Source organism: Bufo gargarizans, chromosome 4, assembly GCF_014858855.1.
Source record: "Bufo gargarizans isolate SCDJY-AF-19 chromosome 4, ASM1485885v1, whole genome shotgun sequence".
Taxonomy (NCBI): domain Eukaryota; kingdom Metazoa; phylum Chordata; class Amphibia; order Anura; family Bufonidae; genus Bufo; species Bufo gargarizans.
In genome coordinates, this window is record NC_058083.1 from 426,378,026 (window position 1) to 426,401,271 (window position 23,246).

Below are 23,246 nucleotides of genomic sequence, written 5' to 3' on the forward strand. Positions count from 1 at the left end.
TTACAAAGTGTACGCGCATGCGCGAGATATGTGTAGTAAGCATTGCAAAGGTATAGATGACGACAAATGAACGCTCAAGTCCGCGCGACTATACCAAAGACATCGCGAGAATGTGATTGGAAATTAAGAGGAATAAAAAAGTCTTGAAGCCGCATCGCACAACTATGAGTCATCAAACCTTGAATGGTGACCAATCTGGAAATAGAAGGCGCGGCAAAAGTGAAAAAAGGAAAGATGACGTATTGGAATGTCACTGGTGCACAAGAACACGTGAGCCAACACGAGTCTTCAAGAGATGGTGTCTGCCCCCAACACTCATACCTGCATTATCCCCTGAAGGGTATCTGAGGGTATCTGAGTGTTAAGTTTTAGACATTGTGAAGCGGGTAAAGCTCAAATATACGAGCGGATTTATAAAGAGACATAGTCGGCAGCAGATATAGGGATAATATAGGCCAACAATATTAGTTGATAGGAAATAAGAGGCGCATATAAGCAGCAGAGGCTGTGACAACAACGACTGGTAACACAGTAAAGATTACATCACTGACCCTAGAGATTAGGGTAATGATCTACAATATAGGAGCACCCCGCAACAAAAACTACATATGTGATGGAAGTAGGAACCTTGATAAACTAATAGACCAGAAATAACTGCAGATATATAAAAAAAATAGAAAATAATATAAAGAATAAGGGCTCTTTCACATCTGCGTTCTTTTCTTCCGGCATAGAGTTCTGTCGTCAGGGCTCTATGCCGGAAGAATCCTGATCAGTTTTATCCTAATGCATTCTGAATGGAGTGAAATCCGTTCAGGATGCATCAGGAACGGAACGTTTTTTGGCCGGAGAAAATACCGCAGCATGCTGCGCTTTTTGCTCCGGCCAAAAATCCTGAAGACTTGCCGCAAGGCCGGATCCGGAATTAATGCCCATTGAAAGGCATTGATCCGGATCCGGCCTTAAGCTAAACGTCGTTTCGGCGCATTGCCGGATCCGACGTTTAGCTTTTTCGGAATGGTTACCATGGCTGCCGGGACGCTAAAGTCTAAAGAAAACATCAAAGGTACCATTAGAATCATAGACTGCTATGCTAGAGCGCTATGTAAGCGGTCTATAAGGTCAAAATCTGGTGACAGACTCCCTTTAACGTACTCGGTTTAAGTCCCATGCCCCTGTGGAGAAAATCTAAAAAATTTTGAATGCAAGGGGGAGATTTATTTGGAGAGGAATCTCCTAGCCAGGAGCAGCATTTTTTTTTAGAGCAGAATCGATCTACTTTTGCATTTAGTTTTGACGCGAACAGGTCTATTTGGGGGGGTTCCCCATTTCTTGCAAATTTTCAGAAAAGTTTCCTGGCACAAAGACCACTCCCTGGGTCTAGAGTCTTCCTGCTGAGGTAGTCTGCTTCTATATTTTCTGAGCCTTTCAAATGGACGGCTGTAACGGAAAGAACATTTTCTTCTGCCCATCGGAAGATTTGTTCTGCAAGCTTCTTTAGAATTGGAGATTTCGTGCACCCCTGGTGTTTTAGGTAGGCTACCGTTGTTGTATTGTCTGAAAATACTTTCAGATGTTTTTTGAGTAGTAGGTTTTGAGATACTTTTATGGTTTCCCACATGGCTCTCAACTCTTTGCAATTTGACGATCTGGTTTTTAATTCGTCTGACCATTTGCCTTGCCAGTTTGAGGAGTCCACTTTCGCACCCCATCCCTGGCCGCTTGCATCCGTTATGATTTGGACCTCTGGGACTGTCTCCCAGGTTATGCAATTTAATTGGTTCTTTCTTTCCTTCCACCAATTTATGTCTAGTTTTACATGGTGAGGAATTGATAGTTTTCCGTCCAAGGAGGATTGCTCTCCATCCCAATTTCGCAGTATCCAGGTTTTTGTCGTTCTGGAGTGGTCTTGGGCTCAAGCTACGGTGGTAATGCATGATGTCATTGACCCCATTATGCTCATGGCTTCTCTTATCAAGTCTGGAATTTTTGTATCCTTTCCCTGAAAGCTTCTATCTTTTCTAGTGGGAGGGATAACGACAGGGAACTTGAGTCTAGCAATACTCCCAGAATTTATTTTTTTGAGTCTGGTATTAAACAAGACTTTTTCGTGTTTATTAACCAGCCCAGTTTTTACATCTCCTGTATGATGTAGTCGGTCAGCCTGGATGTTGTCAGCGAAGACTCTCCTACAATGAGGAAGTCGTCTAAATAAGGGAAAATTTTTAGACCCTCTAGTCTGAAATATGCTATCATTTCTATTATAATTTTCGTAAAAACCCTTGGGGCAGATGAAATGATTTATTATGCCTTTCTGATCTTTTAGTGCAAACCTGAGGTAGGTTTGCGATTTTTGATGTATTGGGACATGATAGTATGCGTCCTTGAGGTCGATGGATGTCATGTATGCCCCCTTTTTGATTAGGGGAATTATGGACGCAATAGACTCCATCTTGAATTTTCAGTAAGTTACATGCTTGTTTAATTCTTTGAGGTTTATGATGGCACGGGAGGATCCGTCGGGTTTTTGGACCAGGAATAGTCTTGAGTAAAACCCTCTCCCCCTTTCTGGCTTGGGGACCTCTGTTATGACGCCTGAAGTTTTTAAGTCTAGGACTCCCTGCCAGATCTTTTATAACACGCTTGGGCTGTCACTTGGAATCTTTTTGGGGGTTTTGAGGAAAATTCTATGCAGTATCCGCTTTGGATTATATTTAGGGCGCAGGGATTTTGGGTCACCTTCTGCCATGGCGATAGAAAATTCCTCAATCTTCCCCCGACACTGGCGTTGTTGCTTATTGGACTGTTTATTTTGGGGATTGAGGCGGAAACCCCAGCCTTTGGCTCCTTTCGGATAACTCCATCGTCCCGTCTTCCCTTTACCTCTTTAGGATTTTGACTGGGAAGAGTAGGGACAAAAAGGTTTTCTCTTTTTCTCTTCTGGGAACCCCTTTTTTGTGTCCGCTGCCTTTTCCAAGATTGTGTCGAGAACAGGCCCGAACACATACTCTCCAGAGAAGGCAATGGAACATAGTTTGGCTTTCGATGCTCTGTCGCCTCCCCAGGACTTAACCCATAGCGCCCTTCTCGCAGCGTTTGATAGAGCTGTGTCCTTCGCAGCAAATCTGACAGATTCCGCAGAGGTGTCAGCTAAAAAGGCAGTGGCGGATCTAAGAAGGGTGATGGAACCTAGGATTTCTTCCCTGGGAGTCTTGTTTTTTAAGTGATTCTCAAGCTCATTAAGCCAGATATACATAGTTCTGGCAACTGATGTCGCAGCTATGTTGGTCTTAATACCCAACATGGAAGTCTCCTAGCATTTATGTAGCAGAGAATCGGCTTTCCTCTCCATAGGGTCAGATAATTGTGAAGAATCAGGAAGTGTTAGATGACACCAGTGCTTAAATACTGAGCACTGGCTTCTACAGACCGGCCACATCAGCTCCCCCCAACATCTGTGAAGTTAGACAGTGGGTCCGTCCTGATCAGTAAGTATATGACACAGAAACCCTGTGGACATTGTTTCAGTAGTCCTTATATCAATCCTTCTTTTACAGGCTATCAATTGACAGGACTCCGTATCATCATATACTTCCCATTGACTGTATACAGGAGCTGAGTATCATTTGTTTATTTATCTTGTCCAAAACAATGATAGAAATGGCTGCAGCTCTCACCTCTGACTTTAATCCACGAAGCACGGAAAAAAGGCCAGAACTGGGCCTAATAGAATATCCAATAGAAAGAGAGAATCTAGCTTCTTGTGGAGTAAAAAAATTGTTCTTTATTGGCTCATCATATAAAATCCACCAAAATCACAAGAAAAAAAGTGTACAGCAACATGTTTTGGGCTACAGAATCCAGCCCTTCATCAAGATTGATATGATGAACCAATAAAGAACTATTTTTTACTCCACAAGAAGCTGGATTCTATCTTTATTTGTCTTGTGTATCTTTTTTTGCCCTACAATTTAGGGTCTGTCTACCACCCCCTGATGATCTGCCAGGCGCAGGTGAAACAAGTCGGGGTTTATATGTATTCATCATTATTTACCATCTAAGTAGGGTTATTATAGGTCGACTATAGCCATAGGTACGAGGACAGGGTATCTCAACCATCTGGGGATATCCCTGGGCTTAGGGCCTAGATTTTTAGTGACACCCAGGGAGAGTTACTCCCCTCCCTTTAAATACCCCCTATTACCTGTCCGGCGGATATAAATACCTAATTACCTGTATGACTATAGGTTTATTCCTATAAAGTATTTTATTTATTTTCTTGTGGTATCATAATCACAGTAGGAGTCAAAAGACTTAACCAATCTTCTGTTAGGTCATGGTCACCATTTGAGCAGTTTTCTGCTCCATTTACCCGTTAATTTATAATAAAGGTATTGTTTTTATGAGCACGCTATTTCTTCTCTATAGGCTTAACACTAATTGTGAAGAGTCCTCAAATGCAGGGCTGTGGAGTCGGTAGATAAATGCTCCGACTCCGACTCCTCAGTATTTTGTACTTCCGACTCCGACTCCTCGACTCCGACTCCTCTGTATTTAATATGCAAATGTATTTTATACATTCCTTGAAGGAAAGAAAGAAGTTCTTCTAAGCTCTTCTAGCACAGAGAGGTAGTTGGGCAGAAGCTGCTACCTTCTCCTTTGTGTGCTGATCTTCTGCTGAAGATAGGGCAGTGGGAGGATCCAGGAAGGGACATTTATTTTAAAACATGATTTCCCTAGAATAATCCCATAGTCATGTTTAAAGTTTAAGATAACATTCTGAGTTTACACGTTTTATAGCCTTAGGCCCCATGCACACGGCCGTGTGCGGGCCGTGGAACCGCGGCCTGGATCCCTCCTGAGAGCAGGAGCGCACGGCGTCACTGGTTGCTATGACGCCGTGCGCTCCCTGCTGCCGGCACAGTACAGTAATACACTGGTATAGATCATACCAGTGTATTACTGTACTGTGCCGGCAGCAGGGAGCGCACGGCGTCATAGCAACCAGTGACGCCGTGCGCTCCTGCTCTCAGGAGGGATCCAGGCCGCGGTTCCACGGCCCGCACACGGCCGTGAAACACGGCCGTGTGCATGGGGCCTTAGCTGAATGACAGCAGTTTTTCCAATGGTTTACAGCTTCAGTCTTGAACTATTGACCCTCCATTCCCTTCACTTATACAAGTGTCTCTAGTCCTGCAAAACACATATTTACTTAATCCCTTATCAGTGAGAGGCTAGGTAAACCATGGGCATTGTGTTCCCTGTAACATCAGAACACAACACAATGGAAAGTATATGTATTGCCACTCCAAATTGTGCATTGCGTGCCATATAGTGAAGCATATGAAAAGCATGCTTCTTCACATCACTGAACGCGTTTGTTTTGCGGTTACATGAGGCATGCATTGGCCTTTATTCTTACAGTAGAGAAGTCATTAATTATAACTGTTTATGAATTCGGACATTTAAACTTGCATTTTTTTTTTTTTATTCCAATTTAAATTTAGTAGGAGTCGGAGTCGGTTCATTTTTTGCCGACTCCGACTCCAGGTACCCAAAATTGACTCCGACTCCGACTCCTCGACTCCGACTCCACAGCCCTGCTCAAATGGGAGGGAAGTCTTCTTTACCACCTTTGCGACCTGAACGTCGATTTTTGGTGTCTCGTTAAAGATTTTTGTTTCAGCCCGGTCAAACAACAATCTTTGTTTAAATTCTCTAGAGACTCCCAGTCTCTTTTTAGGATCACTCCATTCATCTAGGATCATGTCCCTTATGTTTTCATTTACGGGAAAGACTTTAGATTTCTTTGTTCCTAGTCCTCCAAACATTTCGTCCTGAACCGATTTGGGCTTTTGGATATCCTCAATGCCCATAGTAGGCTCCCAATAGATTGTCAATGTCTTCAGAAGAAAAGTAAAAAATCTTCGCATCCTCCACAATTTCGCTCTGAGACCAGTTGTCGTCATGATCAAACTGTCTGGAGTCGGAGGCACCCAAGTCCATGTCCTCAGCATCAGAGGAGGATGAAATAGATATTCTGTTTTTTTGGGCAGAGGGAAGGAAACAGACTTAAGCGAGGCCAAGAAGGACTTAATTTCACTCTGTATCATGGACTTAACCTCCATGAGGATAGACGGTTGCTCCTCTTTTACCAGATCATTAATACAAGGATGACAAAGTTTTTTAGTATAGCCATCCTGTAACCTTTTAGCACAAGTAGCACATCTTGCGTTTCTGGCCTTGATCTTAGCTTTTGCTCCCTATAAGAGAGGAGCAACTATGCATTAGACAAGCATAAGGCACACTAATAAAAACATTTGTTTCTTATCCCCCACAGCGTAACCCACTGTTGGAATGGCCGAGGGATGGTCCGCCGATTCCATATGGCTTGCTGGGCTATCTGGAGCAGACGTGTCTCCTGAAGCTGAATAGGACTCACAGTGGAGGCAGGAGTCATTCGAATATGCCGCTCTTACATGCGCCGTGCGGCGTCTGACGTCATTCGTAGGCAGGCGCACGCTCTCCACTGCTGCTAGCCCCGCCCCCACCCGGAAGTGCCTGAGTGCCGGACCTGCGGCAGGTAACGATGCCGGCGTGCCGCGCTTATGGCGGTCTGCTTCCTCACCGAAGGGAGACCCCAGGTCATGGAGGGAAAGCAGGCCCCCAATAACAGTGACGAGTTCCCTCGAGTGCTACACCTCTGCCCAGCGTTGGAATCTACCGCAGAAGGGCAGAGGGAGATGGCAAACGATACCTCACTAATCAGGTACCGAACAATTCTTCTAAAAATGATACCTCCCACAGAAGGTGCTCTGTGTAGGTGCTCCATAGGGACAGGAAAACACTGAGGATGAGAGTGGGTGGTGGCCTTTTAAACTCTCTGTGTTCCTGCACCTATAGAGGACAAGGGTCAATCTCTCTATGGTAGCCGTCATGGTGGATGATAAGGAAAAATTGCTTTTTTTACACCGTTTTATTTTTTTTATGGTGTTCACCTAAGGGGTTAGGTCATGTGACATTTTTATAGAGCAGGTTATTACGGACATGGCGATACCTAATAAGTATACTTTTTTTTTTATTTACTTAAGTTTTACACATTAACAGTTTTTTTTTTAAAGATGTTTTAGTGTCTCCATATTCTGAGCCATAGTTTATTTTACTTTTTTGGGGCGATTGTCTTAGGTAGGGACTCATTTTTTGCGGGATGAGGTGAGGGTTAGATTGGTTAATTTTGGTGGTCATACGCCTTTTTGATCGCTTGCTGTTGTACTTTTTGTGATGTAAGGTGACAATTTTTTTTTTATTTAGCACAGTTTTTATTTTTTACGGTGTTCATCTGAGGGGTTAGGTCATGTCATATGTTTATAGAGCCGGTCGATACAGACGCGGCGATACCTAATATTTTCCCCAAATTTTTTTTTACTTTATTTGGGGAAAATTGCATTTTTGTTTATTTTTACTTGAAACTAAATTTTTGGGGGGGGGGGAAACTTTATTTTTTCACTTTATTTTTTGTCCCACTTTGGGGGTCTAATCCCCTTTACAATGCATTCCAATACTTTTGTATTGGAATGCATTGGCTATATGAGTAATACAGTGTGTATTACTCATACAGCTTCTGGCCTGTGAGATCTAGGGGGCTGGATCTCACAGGCTGGCAGTGCCGATGCCTCAGGAAGGCATCGCGTTGCCTTCCATGCCATCAGGTTCCCCCCTACAGCCCCACGGGGAACCGATGGCACCGCAGCCCGCCGCAACCTGTAAAAGCCCCAAACCGCAGGTCTGAATTGAACTGCGGTTTGCGCCGATCGCCGACACGGGGGGGTCACAGCGCATTGTCCCCGGGTGCCTGCTCAATTATTTGAGCAGGCACTATGTTCCGATCACCGCCCGCCGGTGATCGGAACTACACATTACATACCGGTACGTCATGTGTCCTTAAGTACCGGGACATCATGTGTCCGGAAGAGGTTAAAAAGTGGGTTTTTGAAAAATTTCAAGATTTGCTTCTAAACTTCTAAGCCTTGTAACAAACCCAAAAAATAAAATGTCATTCCCAAAATGATCCAAACATGAAGTAGACATATGAGGAATGTAAAGTAATAACTATTTTTTGGAGGTATGACTATGTATTATAGAAGTAGAGAAATTGAAGCTTGGAAATTTGCTAATTTTTCTAAATTTTTTGTAAATTTGGTATTTTTTTATAAAAAATAATTTTTTTTTACTCTATTTTACCAGTGTCATGATACAATATGTGACGGAAAAACAATCTCAGAATGGCCTGGATAAGTCAAATCGTTTTAAAGTTATCACCACATAAAGTGACACTGGTCAGATTTGCAAAAAATGTACTGGTCCTTAAGGTGCAATATGGCCGTGTCCTTAAGGGGGTTAAGGACTGCTCCTCACTGCATCTTTTTCCGTTAGGCATCTTTCACATGGGCGTCATGTTTTTGGCCCGGATAAGATGCGGGTGCGTCGCGGGAAAATGCGCAATTTTTTTCGCACACACCCAAACCCGAAAGTTTGGGTTAGGTGTTGTATAGATTGTATTATTTTCCCTTATAACATGGTTATAAGGGAAAATAATAGCATTCCTAATACAGAATGCATACTACTAGGGCTGGAGGGGTTAAAAAAATATATATAAAAAAATGTAGCTCACCGTAATCCAGTTGTTCACGCAGCCCAGCTTCTCTTCTGTCTTCTTCTTTGAGGAATAGGACCTTTGATGATGTCACTGTGCTCATCACATGGTCCATCAACATGGTGATGGATCATGTGATGAACCATGTGATGAGCGCAGTGACGTCACCACAGGTCCTTTTCCTCACAGATGAAGGCAGAAGAGAAGACGGGCTGCACAAACAAATGGATTAAGGTGAGTTAATTTTTTTTTTTTAACCCCTCCAGCCCTATTGTACTATGCATTCTGTATTAAGAATGCAATTATTTTCCCTTATAACCATGTTATATGGGAAAATAATAATGATCGGGTCCTCATCCTGATCGTCTCCTAGCAGCCATGCGTGAAAATTGCACCGCATCCGCAGTTGCTTGCGATTTTCACGCAGCCCCATTCACTTCTATGGGGCCTGCGTTGCGTGAAAAACGTACAAAATAGAGCTTGCGGCGGTTTTCACGCAACACACAAGTGATGCGTGAAAATCAATGCTCATGTGCACAGCACCATAGAAATGAATGGGTCCGGATTCAGTGCGGGTGCAATGCGTTCAACTCACACATTGGACCCATGCAGAAATCTCGTCCGTGTGAAAGGGGCCTTACTGTTGATAAGTTGTCCTCAAAATTCTTTTAAAAAAAATAAAAATCCAAATGATGTGAATAAGTGACTGACGAATAAAAAAACAACTTCAGCCTCGTCCTAAAAGAGATGGTCATCAGTAAGTCTGAGAGATTCTTAAACCCCATGGCTAATGGTCCTTCTGACTACTGGGGAACTAGAATTCCCAGCAGCTCCAGTCAGTGTGAGAGCGCTTACCAGAACGCGCGTGAAGCGCTCTTCTCCCGCACTGCTGGAGCCTGACGAGCGCGCTCATGCTGCACAGCAACCTCTGACACGTTCCTGAGCTGGATGGAAACTCATATCCGGAAGTCGCGGGAAGCACGTGACTTCCGGTGCTGCGGGTCCCACGCTGTTACAGCTACTGAGCGATTGACGAGATGGAGAACGGCATGGATGTGGAGGGAGAGTGGAGCGACGAAGACGCTGGCGGAGATGGTTTCACGCTGGAGGAGGTGTTGCGCTTAGGTGGCACTAAGGTATGGTGGACTCCACCTTGTATGTGTGGGCACTAAGGTATGGTGAACTCCACCTTGTATGTGTGGGCAATAAGGTATGGTGATGTCCACCTTGTATGTCTAGGCACTGAGGTATGGCGATCTCCGCCGCGTATGTGTAGGCACTGAGGTATGGCGATCTCCGCCGCGTATGTGTAGGCACTGAGGTATGGCGATCTCCGCCGCGTATGTGTAGGCACTGAGGTATGGCGATCTCCGCCGCGTATGTGTAGGCACTGAGGTATGGCGATCTCCGCCGCGTATGTGTAGGCACTGAGGTATGGCGATCTCCGCCGCGTATGTGTAGGCACTGAGGTATGGCGATCTCCGCCGCGTATGTGTAGGCACTGAGGTATGGCGATCTCCGCCGCGTATGTGTAGGCACTGAGGTATGGCGATCTCCGCCGCGTATGTGTAGGCACTGAGGTATGGCGATCTCCGCCGCGTATGTGTAGGCACTGAGGTATGGCGATCTCCGCCGCGTATGTGTAGGCACTGAGGTATGGCGATCTCCGCCGCGTATGTGTAGGCACTGAGGTATGGCGATCTCCGCCGCGTATGTGTAGGCACTGAGGTATGGCGATCTCCGCCGCGTATGTGTAGGCACTGAGGTATGGCGATCTCCGCCGCGTATGTGTAGGCACTGAGGTATGGCGATCTCCGCCGCGTATGTTTAGGCACTGAGGTATGGCGATCTCTGCCGCGTATGTGTAGGCACTGAGGTATGGCGATCTCCGCCGCGTATGTGTAGGCACTGAGGTATGGCGATCTCCGCCGCGTATGTGTAGGCACTGAGGTATGGCGATCTCCGCCGCGTATGTGTAGGCACTGAGGTATGGCGATCTCCGCCGCGTATGTGTAGGCACTGAGGTATGGCGATCTCCGCCGCGTATGTGTAGGCACTGAGGTATGGCGATCTCCGCCGCGTATGTGTAGGCACTGAGGTATGGCGATCTCCGCCGCGTATGTGTAGGCACTGAGGTATGGCGATCTCCGCCGCGTATGTGTAGGCACTGAGGTATGGCGATCTCCGCCGCGTATGTGTAGGCACTGAGGTATGGCGATCTCCGCCGCGTATGTGTAGGCACTGAGGTATGGCGATCTCCGCCGCGTATGTGTAGGCACTGAGGTATGGCGATCTCCGCCGCGTATGTGTAGGCACTGAGGTATGGCGATCTCCGCCGCGTATGTGTAGGCACTGAGGTATGGCGATCTCCGCCGCGTATGTGTAGGCACTGAGGTATGGCGATCTCCGCCGCGTATGTGTAGCTTACCAAGCACAGTACTGTACATTATATAGCGGCTGTGCTTGCTATTGCACTCCGCCCCATTGAAGTGGATGGGGTTGAGTGCGATACCAAGCACAGCCGCTATATAATGTACACTAACAGCAGCGCCAGTGCCTTCTCAAACAGCTGACCAGTGGGGGTCCTGCACCTATCAGATGCTGATGACCTGTCCTACAGTACAGAACATTTATTTCCATGTTCTCTGTATTCCTGGGTGAACAGCAGTTGTCGGGGTAGATTTTGATGGCTGGAGAGCTACCGTTCTCACCACTCTCTAGATGTGCATTATCATTACTCAGGTTACGTTATCACATATATCGATATGATCTTGTGACCTAATCATTGATTTTAACAAGATGTAGTTCTGTACATAGAATGTTCTAAATTGTTTATTACATATACCATAAGAATTCATGCATTTTAGGCATTAATACTTAAAATGATTTACCTCTTTTTCCCCCACATTTAGCAAGATTATGTAATGCTTGCTGGCTTGCAAGACACAGGTGAATTATTGGACAGTGGCAAGAAAGGTGAAATAGATGATCTAGAAGACGGTGAATTGAAGGCGTTCATAGAAAAGTTGGGCATCCAAAAAATAACCAAAGAAGTATTAGAACAAGATGATGACCCTACTGAACATGAAGAGAAGAAAAAGGAAACTAAAATCTCTACTAAAGAGAAGGACGTGGCCAATAAAGGGAACATGTCAAATGAAATACAAAATAGGAAAGACAAAGAGGGAAAGGAAAAATCGAATGTCTCAAAAAAGGAGCGCAACGTGAGAAGTGTGGCATGTAAGAGCAAGGGGAAGCCTGTCTTTGAATTCACAGGACGGTCAATTCTGCTTTTGAAACCTGGGGGAAAGTGGTATGACCATGACTATGCTAAAGAGTTTACAACGCAGTCACAGAATGAAGATGATGTACAGAAGTACAAAGCTTTAGCCGAGAAACTATATGAACACGAGGTAAATCTGTACAACACTAAGAAAGAGCTCAGTAAAGGGGCTAACACAGTGTGGATGAAAACGGTTGTGTCCACGGGCACATTAGCGGACAGAATGGCTGCAATGATAGTTCTTATCCAGGATGCCCCCGTTCATACTTTACAGTTTGTAGAAAACCTTGTAAGCTTGATTAGGAAAAAAGGCAGCAAACGACAAAACATCATGGCATTGGATACCTTTAAAGATTTGCTCCAGTCCGACCTTCTGCCGGACAATCGCAAACTTCACACTTTTGTCCAGCATCCCTTTGATAAACTTGAAGAGATCTCCAGTGGTAACAGAGATGCCAGAGACCGCCGCCTCATATTGTGGTATTTCGAAGAGCAGCTGAAATCGCACGTGGCAGAATTTGTCAAGGTGTTAGAGACCTTGACTCATGACAGTTTGATCGCAACCAAAGCAAAATCTCTGAATGTGATTCATGAAATTCTCTGTAATAAACCTGAAGAGGAGAAGACCCTTCTAGTCTTGTTGGTCAATAAACTTGGGGACCCACAGTATAGAGTGGCCACTAAAGCCTCCTATTTACTCGAGATGTTACTGAATAAACATCCAAACATGAAAGTAGTGGTTTGTCTAGAAGTAGAACGACTCCTGTATCGGCCTAACATCGAGGAGAAGGCTCAGTACTATGGCATTTGCTTTTTGAATCAGATGATGTTCTCCCACGAAGAATCAGATTTAGCAAATCAACTCATTACAGTTTATTTTTGTTTTTTTCGGGCTTGCATAAAGAAAAAAGAAATTGACACCAAAATTTTGAGGGCTTTATTGACTGGGGTTAATAGAGCATATCCCTATGCCAACATAGGAAGTGAAAAGGTGAAAGAGCAGCTAGATACCCTGTTCAAAATCCTGCACGTTGTAAACTTCAACACAGGGGTGCAGATCCTAATGCTTCTGTTCCAAGTCATGGATTCCCAACAGACTGTGTCTAATAGGTACTTTGCCGCTTTGTATAGGTAAGCAATATGGCTTCTTCTGGTAGATTTATATTTGCCTTTTGTTATCTTATGTTTTTATCCATTCAGTTTTGTATCTCGGAATTCCTCTGCTTACTTTTTAGGAAGACTTTTAAAAGTAAAATGCTCGCTGCTGCTCTGTTGAGTTGCCCTTAGCAACCTAATTTCAGAATTTGCCAGGTAGTTTTGTAAGATTTCTCCACTGTACTTTCATACAACTTTGCGTAAATCAATAGTAAAAGCAACCACAAGAAATTGGATTATGCTTTCAGTGAGAAATGTCTAGTTCAATGTCCCCCCCCCCATTCCCCTTGCTACTTGCTTTTCAGTTTTGTCCTGAGATGTCTAGCTCCTCTGGAGGATTATATTACATATGTAAATGCAAGTCTATGGAGAGGTGAGGGGGTTAGGAGTAAGCCGCAGCATGAATGGGACAGGACTCAAACAGACTGCACAGTTATACAGGGGGTTTATATCTCGGCAAAAGTGCCAAATTCACAACCGGTACTGGTCACTACCCATCTGTAATGTCCTTCATAGTCCTGGCGCATACTTTTGAGTGAGTAAGAAAAGCATAGTAAGCAATTTCTCTACTCTGAGTGTGCAGTGGATGGCAGCTAGTCCCCACCCACCATGTCTAAGACCCTTTGTAATAGGTTAATATTAAGATGTTTTAATATTTCCTTTGTTTGGCTTCTGCAGCTTAAAGGGACACTGACAGGCCCTATAAACATATTTCATAAATATACCTTGTACAAACAACTTTATATTCATCTGTCAATCACCTTCCTTTGTGCCCAAGGGGTGGTTTTTCTCCTACCTTCGTGCCCAGCCGCGCCCCAAACTGTCGTTTCCTACCGCCGCCCAGCTCATTATTATTCACTGCGCTGGGCGGCTCTTACATTCCTGTCAGATCCCGCGCAAGGAGAGGAGAGATCCGTCGCAGACGCAGCAGGAGACAGAGAGCAGCCGCATAGAAGAAAATGGGACGCAGGCGCATACAATTTCAGGCTTGGGAGGGTGCCGGATACAGGTATCCAGTGCATGTGCAGATAGTCCGATAGAGACTTATGGGCATCGGCCTCAATCGGGCATGCGCGGGATCTGACAGTGAATAATAATGAGCTGGGCGGCGCTAGGAAGCGACAGCTGGGCACGAAGGTAGGAGTAAAAACGCCCCTTGGGCATAAAGGAAGGTGATTGACAGATGAATATAAAGTTGTTTTTACATGGTTTACAATGCAGACAAGCAGTACTCTTATATCATTGGAATACACTTTAATAGACCTATGACTGCACAGTAATAACTAAATATGTTTATAGGGCCTGTCAGTGTCCCTTTAAGTTTCACACTATATAGCAGGGATGGCCAACCTGAGGCTCTCCAGATGTTGCAAAACTACAACTCCCAGCATGCCAGACTACATACAGCTATTAGTCTACAGCAGGGCATGGTGGGAATTGTAGTTTTACAACAGCTGGAGAGCCACAGGTTGGCCATGCCTGCAGGGCATGGTGGGAATTGTAGTTTTACAACAGCTGGAGAGCCACAGGTTGGCCATGCCTGCTATATAGTAACTGCAGAGAGCTGTGATAAATCCCCCACACTGGCTGACTGGCTTGGTCTCCAGCCCCTCTCTTACCGCTCTAGAATGATGTTCTAAGCTGATATATGACCAAATCAAATAGGGCTGCAACGATTAATCGATGTAATCGATTATATTCGATAACTGGATTCGTTGTCGACGAATCCAGTTATCGAATAATCGCCGATTCGTTGCTATTCGGGCGGGCGGGCGGGCGGGCGCTGCATCTTTATTTTACCTTTTTACAATGACGCTCCCGCTCCTGTAACAGCCAGGCAGAGCGGACGGCGGCGTAACGTCACTCAATCACGTGACGCGCCTGCTCCGCCTCCTTCATTCATGAAGTGGGCGGAGCAGGCGCGTCACGTGATTGAGTGACGTTACGCCGCCGTCCGCTCTGCCTGGCTGTTACAGGAGCGGGAGCGTCATTGTAAAAAGGTAAAATAAAGATGCAAGCGCCGGGGCTGTTAGGGGGAAGGGGGGTCTGTGTATAGCACTGCTATGGGGAGGGGGGAGGATCTGTGTATAGCACTGCTATGGGGAGGAGGGGGGGTCTGTGTATGGCACTGCTATGGGAAGGGGGGTCTGTGCACTGTTATGAGGAAAGGGATCTGTGCACTGTTATGCCCATAACAGTGCACATATCCCCCTCTCCATAACTACGCCGTCCACAGATCCCCCATAATAGTGTCGTCCACAGATCCCCCATAAGTGTCGTCCACAGATCCCCCATAAACGCCGTCCACAGATCCCCCATAAACGCCGTCCACAGATCCCCCATAAACGCCGTCCACAGATCCCCCATAAACGCCGTCCACAGATCCCCCATAAACGCCGTCCACAGATCCCCCATAATAGTGTCGTCCACAGATCCCCCATAAACGCCGTCCACAGATCCCCCCATAAGTGTCGTCCACAGATCCCCCCATAAGTGTCGTCCACAGATCCCCCCCATAAGTGTCGTCCACAGATCCCCCATAAGTGTCGTCCACAGATCCCCCATAAGTGTCGTCCACAGATCCCCCATAAGTGTCGTCCACAGATCCCCCCATAAGTGTCGTCCACAGATCCCCCCCATAAGTGTCGTCCACAGATCCCCCCATAAGTGTCGTCCACAGATCCCCCCCCATAAGTGTCGTCCACAGATCCCCCCCCATAAGTGTCGTCCACAGATCCCCCCATAAGTGTCGTCCACAGATCCCCCCATAAGTGTCGTCCACAGATCCCCCCATAAATGTCGTCCACAGATCCCCCCATAAGTGTCGTCCACAGATCCCCCATAAGTGTCGTCCACAGATCCCCCATAAGTGTCGTCCACAGATCCCCCATAAGTGTCGTCCACAGATCCCCCATAAGTGTCGTCCACAGATCCCCCATAAGTGTCGTCCACAGATCCCCCATAAGTGTCGTCCACAGATCCCCCATAAGTGTCGTCCACAGATCCCCCATAAGTGTCGTCCACAGATCCCCCATAAGTGTCGTCCACAGATCCCCCATAAGTGTCGTCCACAGATCCCCCATAAGTGTCGTCCACAGATCCCCCATAAGTGTCGTCCACAGATCCCCCATAAGTGTCGTCCACAGATCCCCCATAAGTGTCGTCCACAGATCCCCCATAAGTGTCGTCCACAGATCCCCCATAAGTGTCGTCCACAATTTGTTTTAATATGGCCTTTGAACATAATTTTTCAAGTAAGATCATATAAACCTCTGTTTTGTAATTTTGTCGTTTTTCCCGATTAATCGATTAATCGTAGAAATTAATCGGCAACTAATCGATTATTCAAATAATCGTTAGCTGCAGCCCTAAAATCAAAGTTCAACTTTGTGCATGTGTGGTGTATATGTTACAGAACAGCATGAAACGTGAAAGCTCCAGAAGCTAAACGAAGCAGTTTATTCTGAGTGCTGTCCGCATTTTCAGTGGCCCCATCAAAGTGAATGAGTCTTCATCTGATCCGCCAAAAAATGCAGATCGAATGTGGGCCAAAAATACAGTTGTGTGATTGCCCACATGAATACCGTTTGGGTTAAATAGTAGAGTGGACCTGGCCCTGTAATGTTCTGCTCTTATACAGGGCACCATATTCAAAAACTGCTCAGTCGATGTAGGCAAATCTGTCTCCTGAACAGCAATGGTTGCAGTGCAGTAAAAGATTTTTTAGATGTAGAATAGACAACCATTTGCATACAGTATTGATGTTTTGAAAAGAAAAATGTATAGCAAAGATATGCTTGCTTATGCAATAGAGCCACATTTTACTTATAAGTATTTTTTATTTAAGAATTTAATAATGAGTAATATATACAATATTCAGTTTTATATAAATATTTTCTGTAGTTACATGTCTTTCTGCCCAAATATTTATTGCCTAGCCACTGAACAGTTGATAAATGCTAGATCAGTAGGGGTCTGAACCGTTGTCCTGCAGCCGATATAGACAAGGACCCCTCCGTTCTGGTGATAAGTGGGATCACAATGGTCGGGTACACTGTGGGCAGGCAGCTGAGAAGCTAGAGGTATAACCAATAGGAGGAGAGAGATTGTGATCTAGCGGGTCTGCATCCAGTTCTGGAGACCCCACCTACAAAAAGACAGATAAAATGGAATGGGTTCAAAAGCAGGCTTTAAAAATGGAGGGTCTTAACCATAAAAGATACAGGATAGACTGAGGGAGTCATTTATTAAGACCGGCGTTTGTAGTGGAACTGCCGAAGTTATGAAGAGGGACGGCTACCTTTCTGGCTTAAATTTAGAACATTTTCGACACCTAAAACGGGCATAGAAAATGATGAATGAGACGTGCATGCTGACCCTTACCTGCCCATCTCACGCCCCCTTTTTTAGACCTGGCGTCAGTGGGGAAAAGTCCAAATATTGAGGTGCAAATAACCTTTGCTCTGCATATACTCCATAAAACTGGCATATATCTGGTAATAAATGACCCCCTTAAACTGTATAGCCTTGAGGAAAGAAGCAAACGGGGGGGGGCCTGATCAAAACCATAAACTATGTTAGAAACACAATATTCAGGAGGGGAATGTTTTTAATAAAAGCAAAATCAACACAAGAAGAAGGGGGCACAATCTAAAATTGCAGGATTTTTTTATCGTGGTTGGGAAATCGATAGTGCATTTAAACATGCCTGTGATAAACACACGTCTAGCCTAAGTTAGGTAAGAAAAGAAGGGCAGAGTGGATAGACCTTGTGGTCCTTTTCTGTTTATTCCCCATCCAGCCTAACCTTTACTTGCTTCCTGTAATAAAAATTGGCTTTCACAGGGTAAATGCTATGCCCTAGCTATATAGAAAGGTCCTGCTGAAATACGATTTAGGCCTCATGCACACGACAGTATTTTTTGACGGCCCGCAAAAATGGGGTCCGTGACCGTTTTTTCGTCCGTGGGTCTTCCTGGATTTTTGGAGGATCCACGGACATGAAAAAAAGTCGTTTTGGTGTCCGCCTGGCCGTGCGGAGCCAAATGGATCTGTCCTGAATTACAATGCAAGTCAATGGGGACGGATCCATTTGACGTTGACACAATATGGTGCCATTGCAAACGGATCCGTCCCCCATTGACTTTTAATGTAAAGTCAGGAGTCCCTTTTATACCATCGGATCAGAGTTTTCTCCAATCCGATGGTATATTTTAACTTGAAGCGTCCCCATCACCATGGGAACGCCTCTGTTAGAATATACTGTCGGATATGAGCTAGATCGTGAAACTCAGATCCAACAGTATATTCTAACAGAGGCGTTCCCCCCCCCCCTGTTTTTAACTCATTGGTGGCCAGTGCGGCCGCCCCCTCCCTCCCCTGTAGTTAATTCATTGGTAGCCAGCCCTCCCCTGTAGATAACTTTTTGGTAGCCAGCCCCCCCTCCCTCCCCTGTAGTTAACTCATTGGTGGCCAGTGGGCCCTCTCCCCTCCCTCCCCCTCCTAATTAAAATCTCCCCCCCCTATCATTGGTGGCAGTGGAGAGTACCGATCGGAGTCCCAGTTTAATCACTGGGGCTCCGATCGGTAACCATGGCAACCGGGACGCTACTGTAGTCCCGGTTGCCATGGTTACTTAGCAATTTGTAGAAGCTTCATACTTAGCTGCGATGTCTGTGTCCGGCCGGGAGCTCCTCCTACTGGTAAGTGACAGATCATTAGGCAATGCACCGCACAGACCTGTCACCAGTAGGAGGAGCTCCCGGCCGGACACAGACATCGCTGCTCGCAGGTAAGTATGATGCTTCTACAAATTGCTAAGTAACCATGGCAACCGGGACTGCAGTAGCGTCCCGGTTGCCATGGTTACCGATTGGAGCCCCAGCGATTAAACTGGGACTCCAATCGGTACTCTCCACTGCCACCAATGATAGGGGGGGAGATTTTAATTAGGAAGGGGAGGGAGGGGAGAGGGCCCACTGGACACCAATGAGTTAATTACAGGGGAGGGAGGGGGGGCCCACTGGACACCAATGAGTTAACTACAGGGGAGGGAGGGGAGGGGGGGCTGGCTACCAAAAAGTTAACTACAGGGGAGGGGGGGGGAGGCGGCCACACTGGCCACCAATGTGTTAACTACAGGGGGGGGGGGGGGGAGTCTGCCCCCTGCTGCCTGGCAGCACCTGCAAGGCAGCAGGGGGCAGTCATGTACACAGTTCTTTTACTATGTTCTAACCTGAAGCGTCCCCGTCACCATGGGAACGCCTCTGTGTTAGAATATACTGTCGGATCTGAGTTTTCACGAAGTGAAAACTCACCTCTGAAAAAGCTTTTATGCAGACGGATCTTCGGATCCGTCTGTATGAAAGTAACCTACGGCCACGGATCACGGACACGGATGCCAATCTTGTGTGCATCCGTGTTCTTTCACGGACCCATTGACTTGAATGGGTCCGTGAACCGTTGTCCGTCAAAAAAATAGGACAGGTCATATATTTTTTGGAGGTACAGGAAACACGGATCACGGTCTCGGCTGCAAAACTGTGCCTTTTCCGATTTTTCCACGGACCCATTGAAAGTCAATGGGTCCGCGAAAAAAACTGAAAACGGCACAGCGGCCACGGATGCAAACAACGGTCGTGTGCATGAGGCCTTATGCAGGAGACTTGCTAGAATATTATGTAAGGAAAGCTCGTAAGATGTAGCTTTAGCATGTGAATATATTGTCTTGGATATAGCGTAAGCTAAACTGGAACTTTTCCAGAGTTGACATACCAGGTTGTTACGACGGTGTTAACTGTACTTTTTCAATTAACAGAAAGCTTCTAGATCCTGGATTATCACAGGGCTCCAAGCAGACAATGTTCCTCAATCTTCTCTTCAAATCAATGAAAGCTGATGTTGTATTGAGACGGGTGAAAGCTTTTGTGAAGAGGTTACTACAAGTCACATGTGGCCAAAAGCCATCATTTATCTGTGGAGCCTTATACCTGGTATCCGAGATTTTTAGATTAAAGCCAGGATTAAAGGTTTTATTGCATGAAAATGGGGTATGTATTTTGGGTACATGAACCTACTGGTTTTGGTAAACTTTTTTTTTTGTGTGTGTGTGTATTTATTGAATACTTAAAATGCAGCTATAGAGGACTGTAACCCCCCCCACCCCCCCCCCCCCCCATGAAATAATTATGATACTGCATGGATTGGACAATTTTTGGAGTGTAAAGGTGGCCAAACACATGAGATGAAAGTCGGCGGGACTAATACTGCTGCGGGAGTCCTGGGCGGGCGCCTTATGAGTGAGGCCCCATAGCAGCCACTTACCTGATTCCACTATAGCTACGTCCCTGGTTACAGCAAAGGTGTACAGTCACAAGAAATAAGTCAAATGCCCACAATTTTTTTTTTTTTTAAGTAATGGCATGTATATAATATATATTTATTTTAGATATGAAAAGTCTACACACCCCTGTTAAAATGTCAGGTTTCTGTGAAAAAAATTAGACAAAGAGAAATCATTTCAGAAATTTTTCCACCTCTAATGTGACTTATAAACTGTACAACTCAATTGAAAAACAAACTGAAATCTTTTAGATAGAGGGAAGAAAAAATATAAAAATAAAATATGGTTGCATAATTGTGCACACCCTTAAACTACTGTATTTTTTGCCCTATAAGACGCCCCCCCCCCCCCTAAAAGTGGAAGGAAAATGGGGGCGAAGGCTGCCATTTTTACACTGATACACTGGCCGCGCTGTGCAGCTTGCAGTGTGTGTATCAGCGAGGAGGAGCTGGGGGCCGGCCTTTAGTTTTATAATGGCAGCGGTGCCGGGAGCAGTCACTGTATTCTATTGCACCGGGTCCCGCTCACTGTACTAACGGTATCTGTAACTGCAGGCAGGCAATGGTTAACTATACATATGTTCGATCCAGCACTGAGCAGCCTGTACTTAAGATCATAGCAGGCTGGTTGCTGGAGGCAGGAGGCTGGGCGGGCAGGCACTGGCAGCGTAACTTCCTATGTGACGTGCCTGCTCCGCCCACTTTATGAATGAAGCAGGCGGCACAGGCACGTGACGTAGTGAGTTACGCTGCCAGTGCCTGCCCGCCCTGCCTCCAGCATCCAGCCTGCTATGATCGTAAGTACAGGCTGCTGGATCGAACATATGTATAGTTAACCAATGCCTGCCTGCAGTTACAGATACCACTAGTATGCACTGGGCCCCTGCTGCCATTTAAAAACTAGTGTAGATGCCAGCCCCTGTATTGGGGGTCATTCACAGTGGCTGACACTGTTATGGGGGGGAATCTGTGGATGTCAAATAGCATAAGATGCTATTTATCTGCCATCCGCAGATGCCCCCATAGCAGTGTCGTGCCATCCGCAGATGCCCCCATAGCAGTGTCGTGCCATCCGCAGATGCCCCCCATAGCAGTGTCGTGCCATCCGCAGATGCCCCCCATAGCAGTGTCGTGCCATCCGCAGATGCCCCCCATAGCAGTGTCGTGCCATCCGCAGATGCCCCCCATAGCAGTGTCGTGCCATCCGCAGATGCCCCCCATAGCAGTGTCGTGCCATCCGCAGATGCCCCCCATAGCAGTGTCGTGCCATCCGCAGATGCCCCCCATAGCAGTGTCGTCCACTTGAAAAAATGGATTAAAATTGAAAATCTGCCAAAAAGTGAAATTCAGAAATGTTATCTACATTTTCCTTTTAATTCTTGTGAAACACCTTAAGGGTCAACAAAGCTTGTAAAATCAGTTTTCAATACCTTGAGGGGTGTTATTTCTAAAATAGGGTCATTTTTGGGGTGGTTTCTATTATGTAACCCCACAAAGTGACTTCAGACCTGAAATTGGGTTTTGGAAATTTTTCTTAAAGGGCTTCTGTCACCCCATTAAACCGTTTTTTTTTTTCTTTCTTTACTAATAATCCCTACACTGCGATCTCATCATACATAAGCTAATTAATGATTTTCGTTTAGTAGAATTTGTTAAAAATCGATTTTTGAAATATGTAAATTACCTTGCTACCAGCAAGTAGGGCGGCTACTTGCTGGTAGCAGCCGCATCCTCCGATGGTAATGACGCCCCCTCTGCTTGTTGATTGACAGATCCCGTCCGCTGGCCCTTTCTCTGCTGGCCCTGCCTGTTTTGATTCAATATCTGGCGCCTGCGCCGCGGCCGTACCCCTCTTCAATCTGCGCAGGCGCACTGAGAGGCGGCCGCTCGCTCCTCAATGCGCCTGCGCCAGGTGTGGATGTGACGTCATTGGCGCAGGCGCATTGAGGATGGAGCGGCCAAGCGAGTGGCTGCCTCTCAGTGCGCCTGCGCAGATTGAAGAGAGGTACGGCCGCGGCGCAGGCGCCAGATATTGAATCAAAACAGGCAGGGCCAGCAGAGAAAGGGCCAGCGGACGGGATCTGTCAATCAACAAGCAGAGGGGGCGTCATTACCATCGGAGGATGCGGCTGCTACCAGCAAGTAGCCGCCCTACTTGCTGGTAGCAAGGTAATTTACATATTTCAAAAATCGATTTTTAACAAATTCTACTGAACGAAAATCATTAATTAGCTTATGTATGATGAGATCGCAGTGTAGGGATTATTAGTAAAGAAAAAAAAAACGGTTTAATGGGGTGACAGAAGCCCTTTAAATGTAAAGATTTGCTTCTAAACTTCTAAGCCTTCTAACGTCCAAAAAAAGAAAATGTCATTTATGAAATGATCCAAACATGAAGTAGACATATGGGAAATGTATAATAACTATTTTAGGAGGTATCACTATCGGTTTTAAAAGCGGAGAAATTAAAATTGTGAAAATTGAGAATTTTTTTTTGTAAATTTGGTATTTTTTAATAAATAAAAAATTAAATATTTTGACTCAAATTTGCCACTGTCATGAAGTTCAGTATGTGACGAGAAAACAATCTTAGAATGGCTTGGATAGTAAAAGCGTTTTCAGCAGGGGCTTGGCAGTGACTACCGGGCCCCTGCTGCTGATAGGGTGGGCGCATCTCCTGCACCCGCCCAATCACGCCGTGCCTGTACGGCACTGGGGATTAAGTCATGTACTGCGCTGGTCAGAAAGGGTTTTAACATCTGTTGTCGGTAAACTGTTTATTTGATGATTTTCTAAGAGATGCTATTCTGGAGG

General features: G+C 45.7%; 2 protein-coding genes across 5 annotated transcripts in view; one reads left to right on the forward strand and one right to left on the reverse strand.

Annotated features, from left to right (window-relative positions):
- Positions 1–9,590, reverse strand: part of NDUFAF7 (NADH:ubiquinone oxidoreductase complex assembly factor 7) — a 152,866-nt gene extending 143,276 nt beyond the window's left edge. For 3 of the 4 annotated variants that reach the window (XM_044290074.1, XM_044290077.1, XM_044290073.1), the window contains exon 1: positions 9,509–9,589. In XM_044290074.1, coding sequence (XP_044146009.1) covers positions 9,509–9,566 — 58 coding nt within the window. In that variant the 5' untranslated portion in view covers positions 9,567–9,589. Of the gene's footprint in view, positions 1–9,508 lie in introns of all 4 variants that reach the window. The other variant, XM_044290076.1, reaches the window with a different exon arrangement.
- Positions 9,591–9,631: 41 nt separating this feature from the next.
- The window catches only part of CEBPZ (CCAAT enhancer binding protein zeta), an 81,209-nt gene continuing 67,594 nt past the window's right edge, over positions 9,632–23,246 (forward strand). The window contains exons 1-3 of the mRNA XM_044290138.1: positions 9,632–9,789; positions 11,566–13,067; positions 19,909–20,140. Of these exons, the coding sequence (XP_044146073.1) occupies positions 9,691–9,789; positions 11,566–13,067; positions 19,909–20,140 (1,833 nt within the window). The 5' untranslated portion in view covers positions 9,632–9,690. The remainder of the gene's footprint in view (positions 9,790–11,565; positions 13,068–19,908; positions 20,141–23,246) is intronic.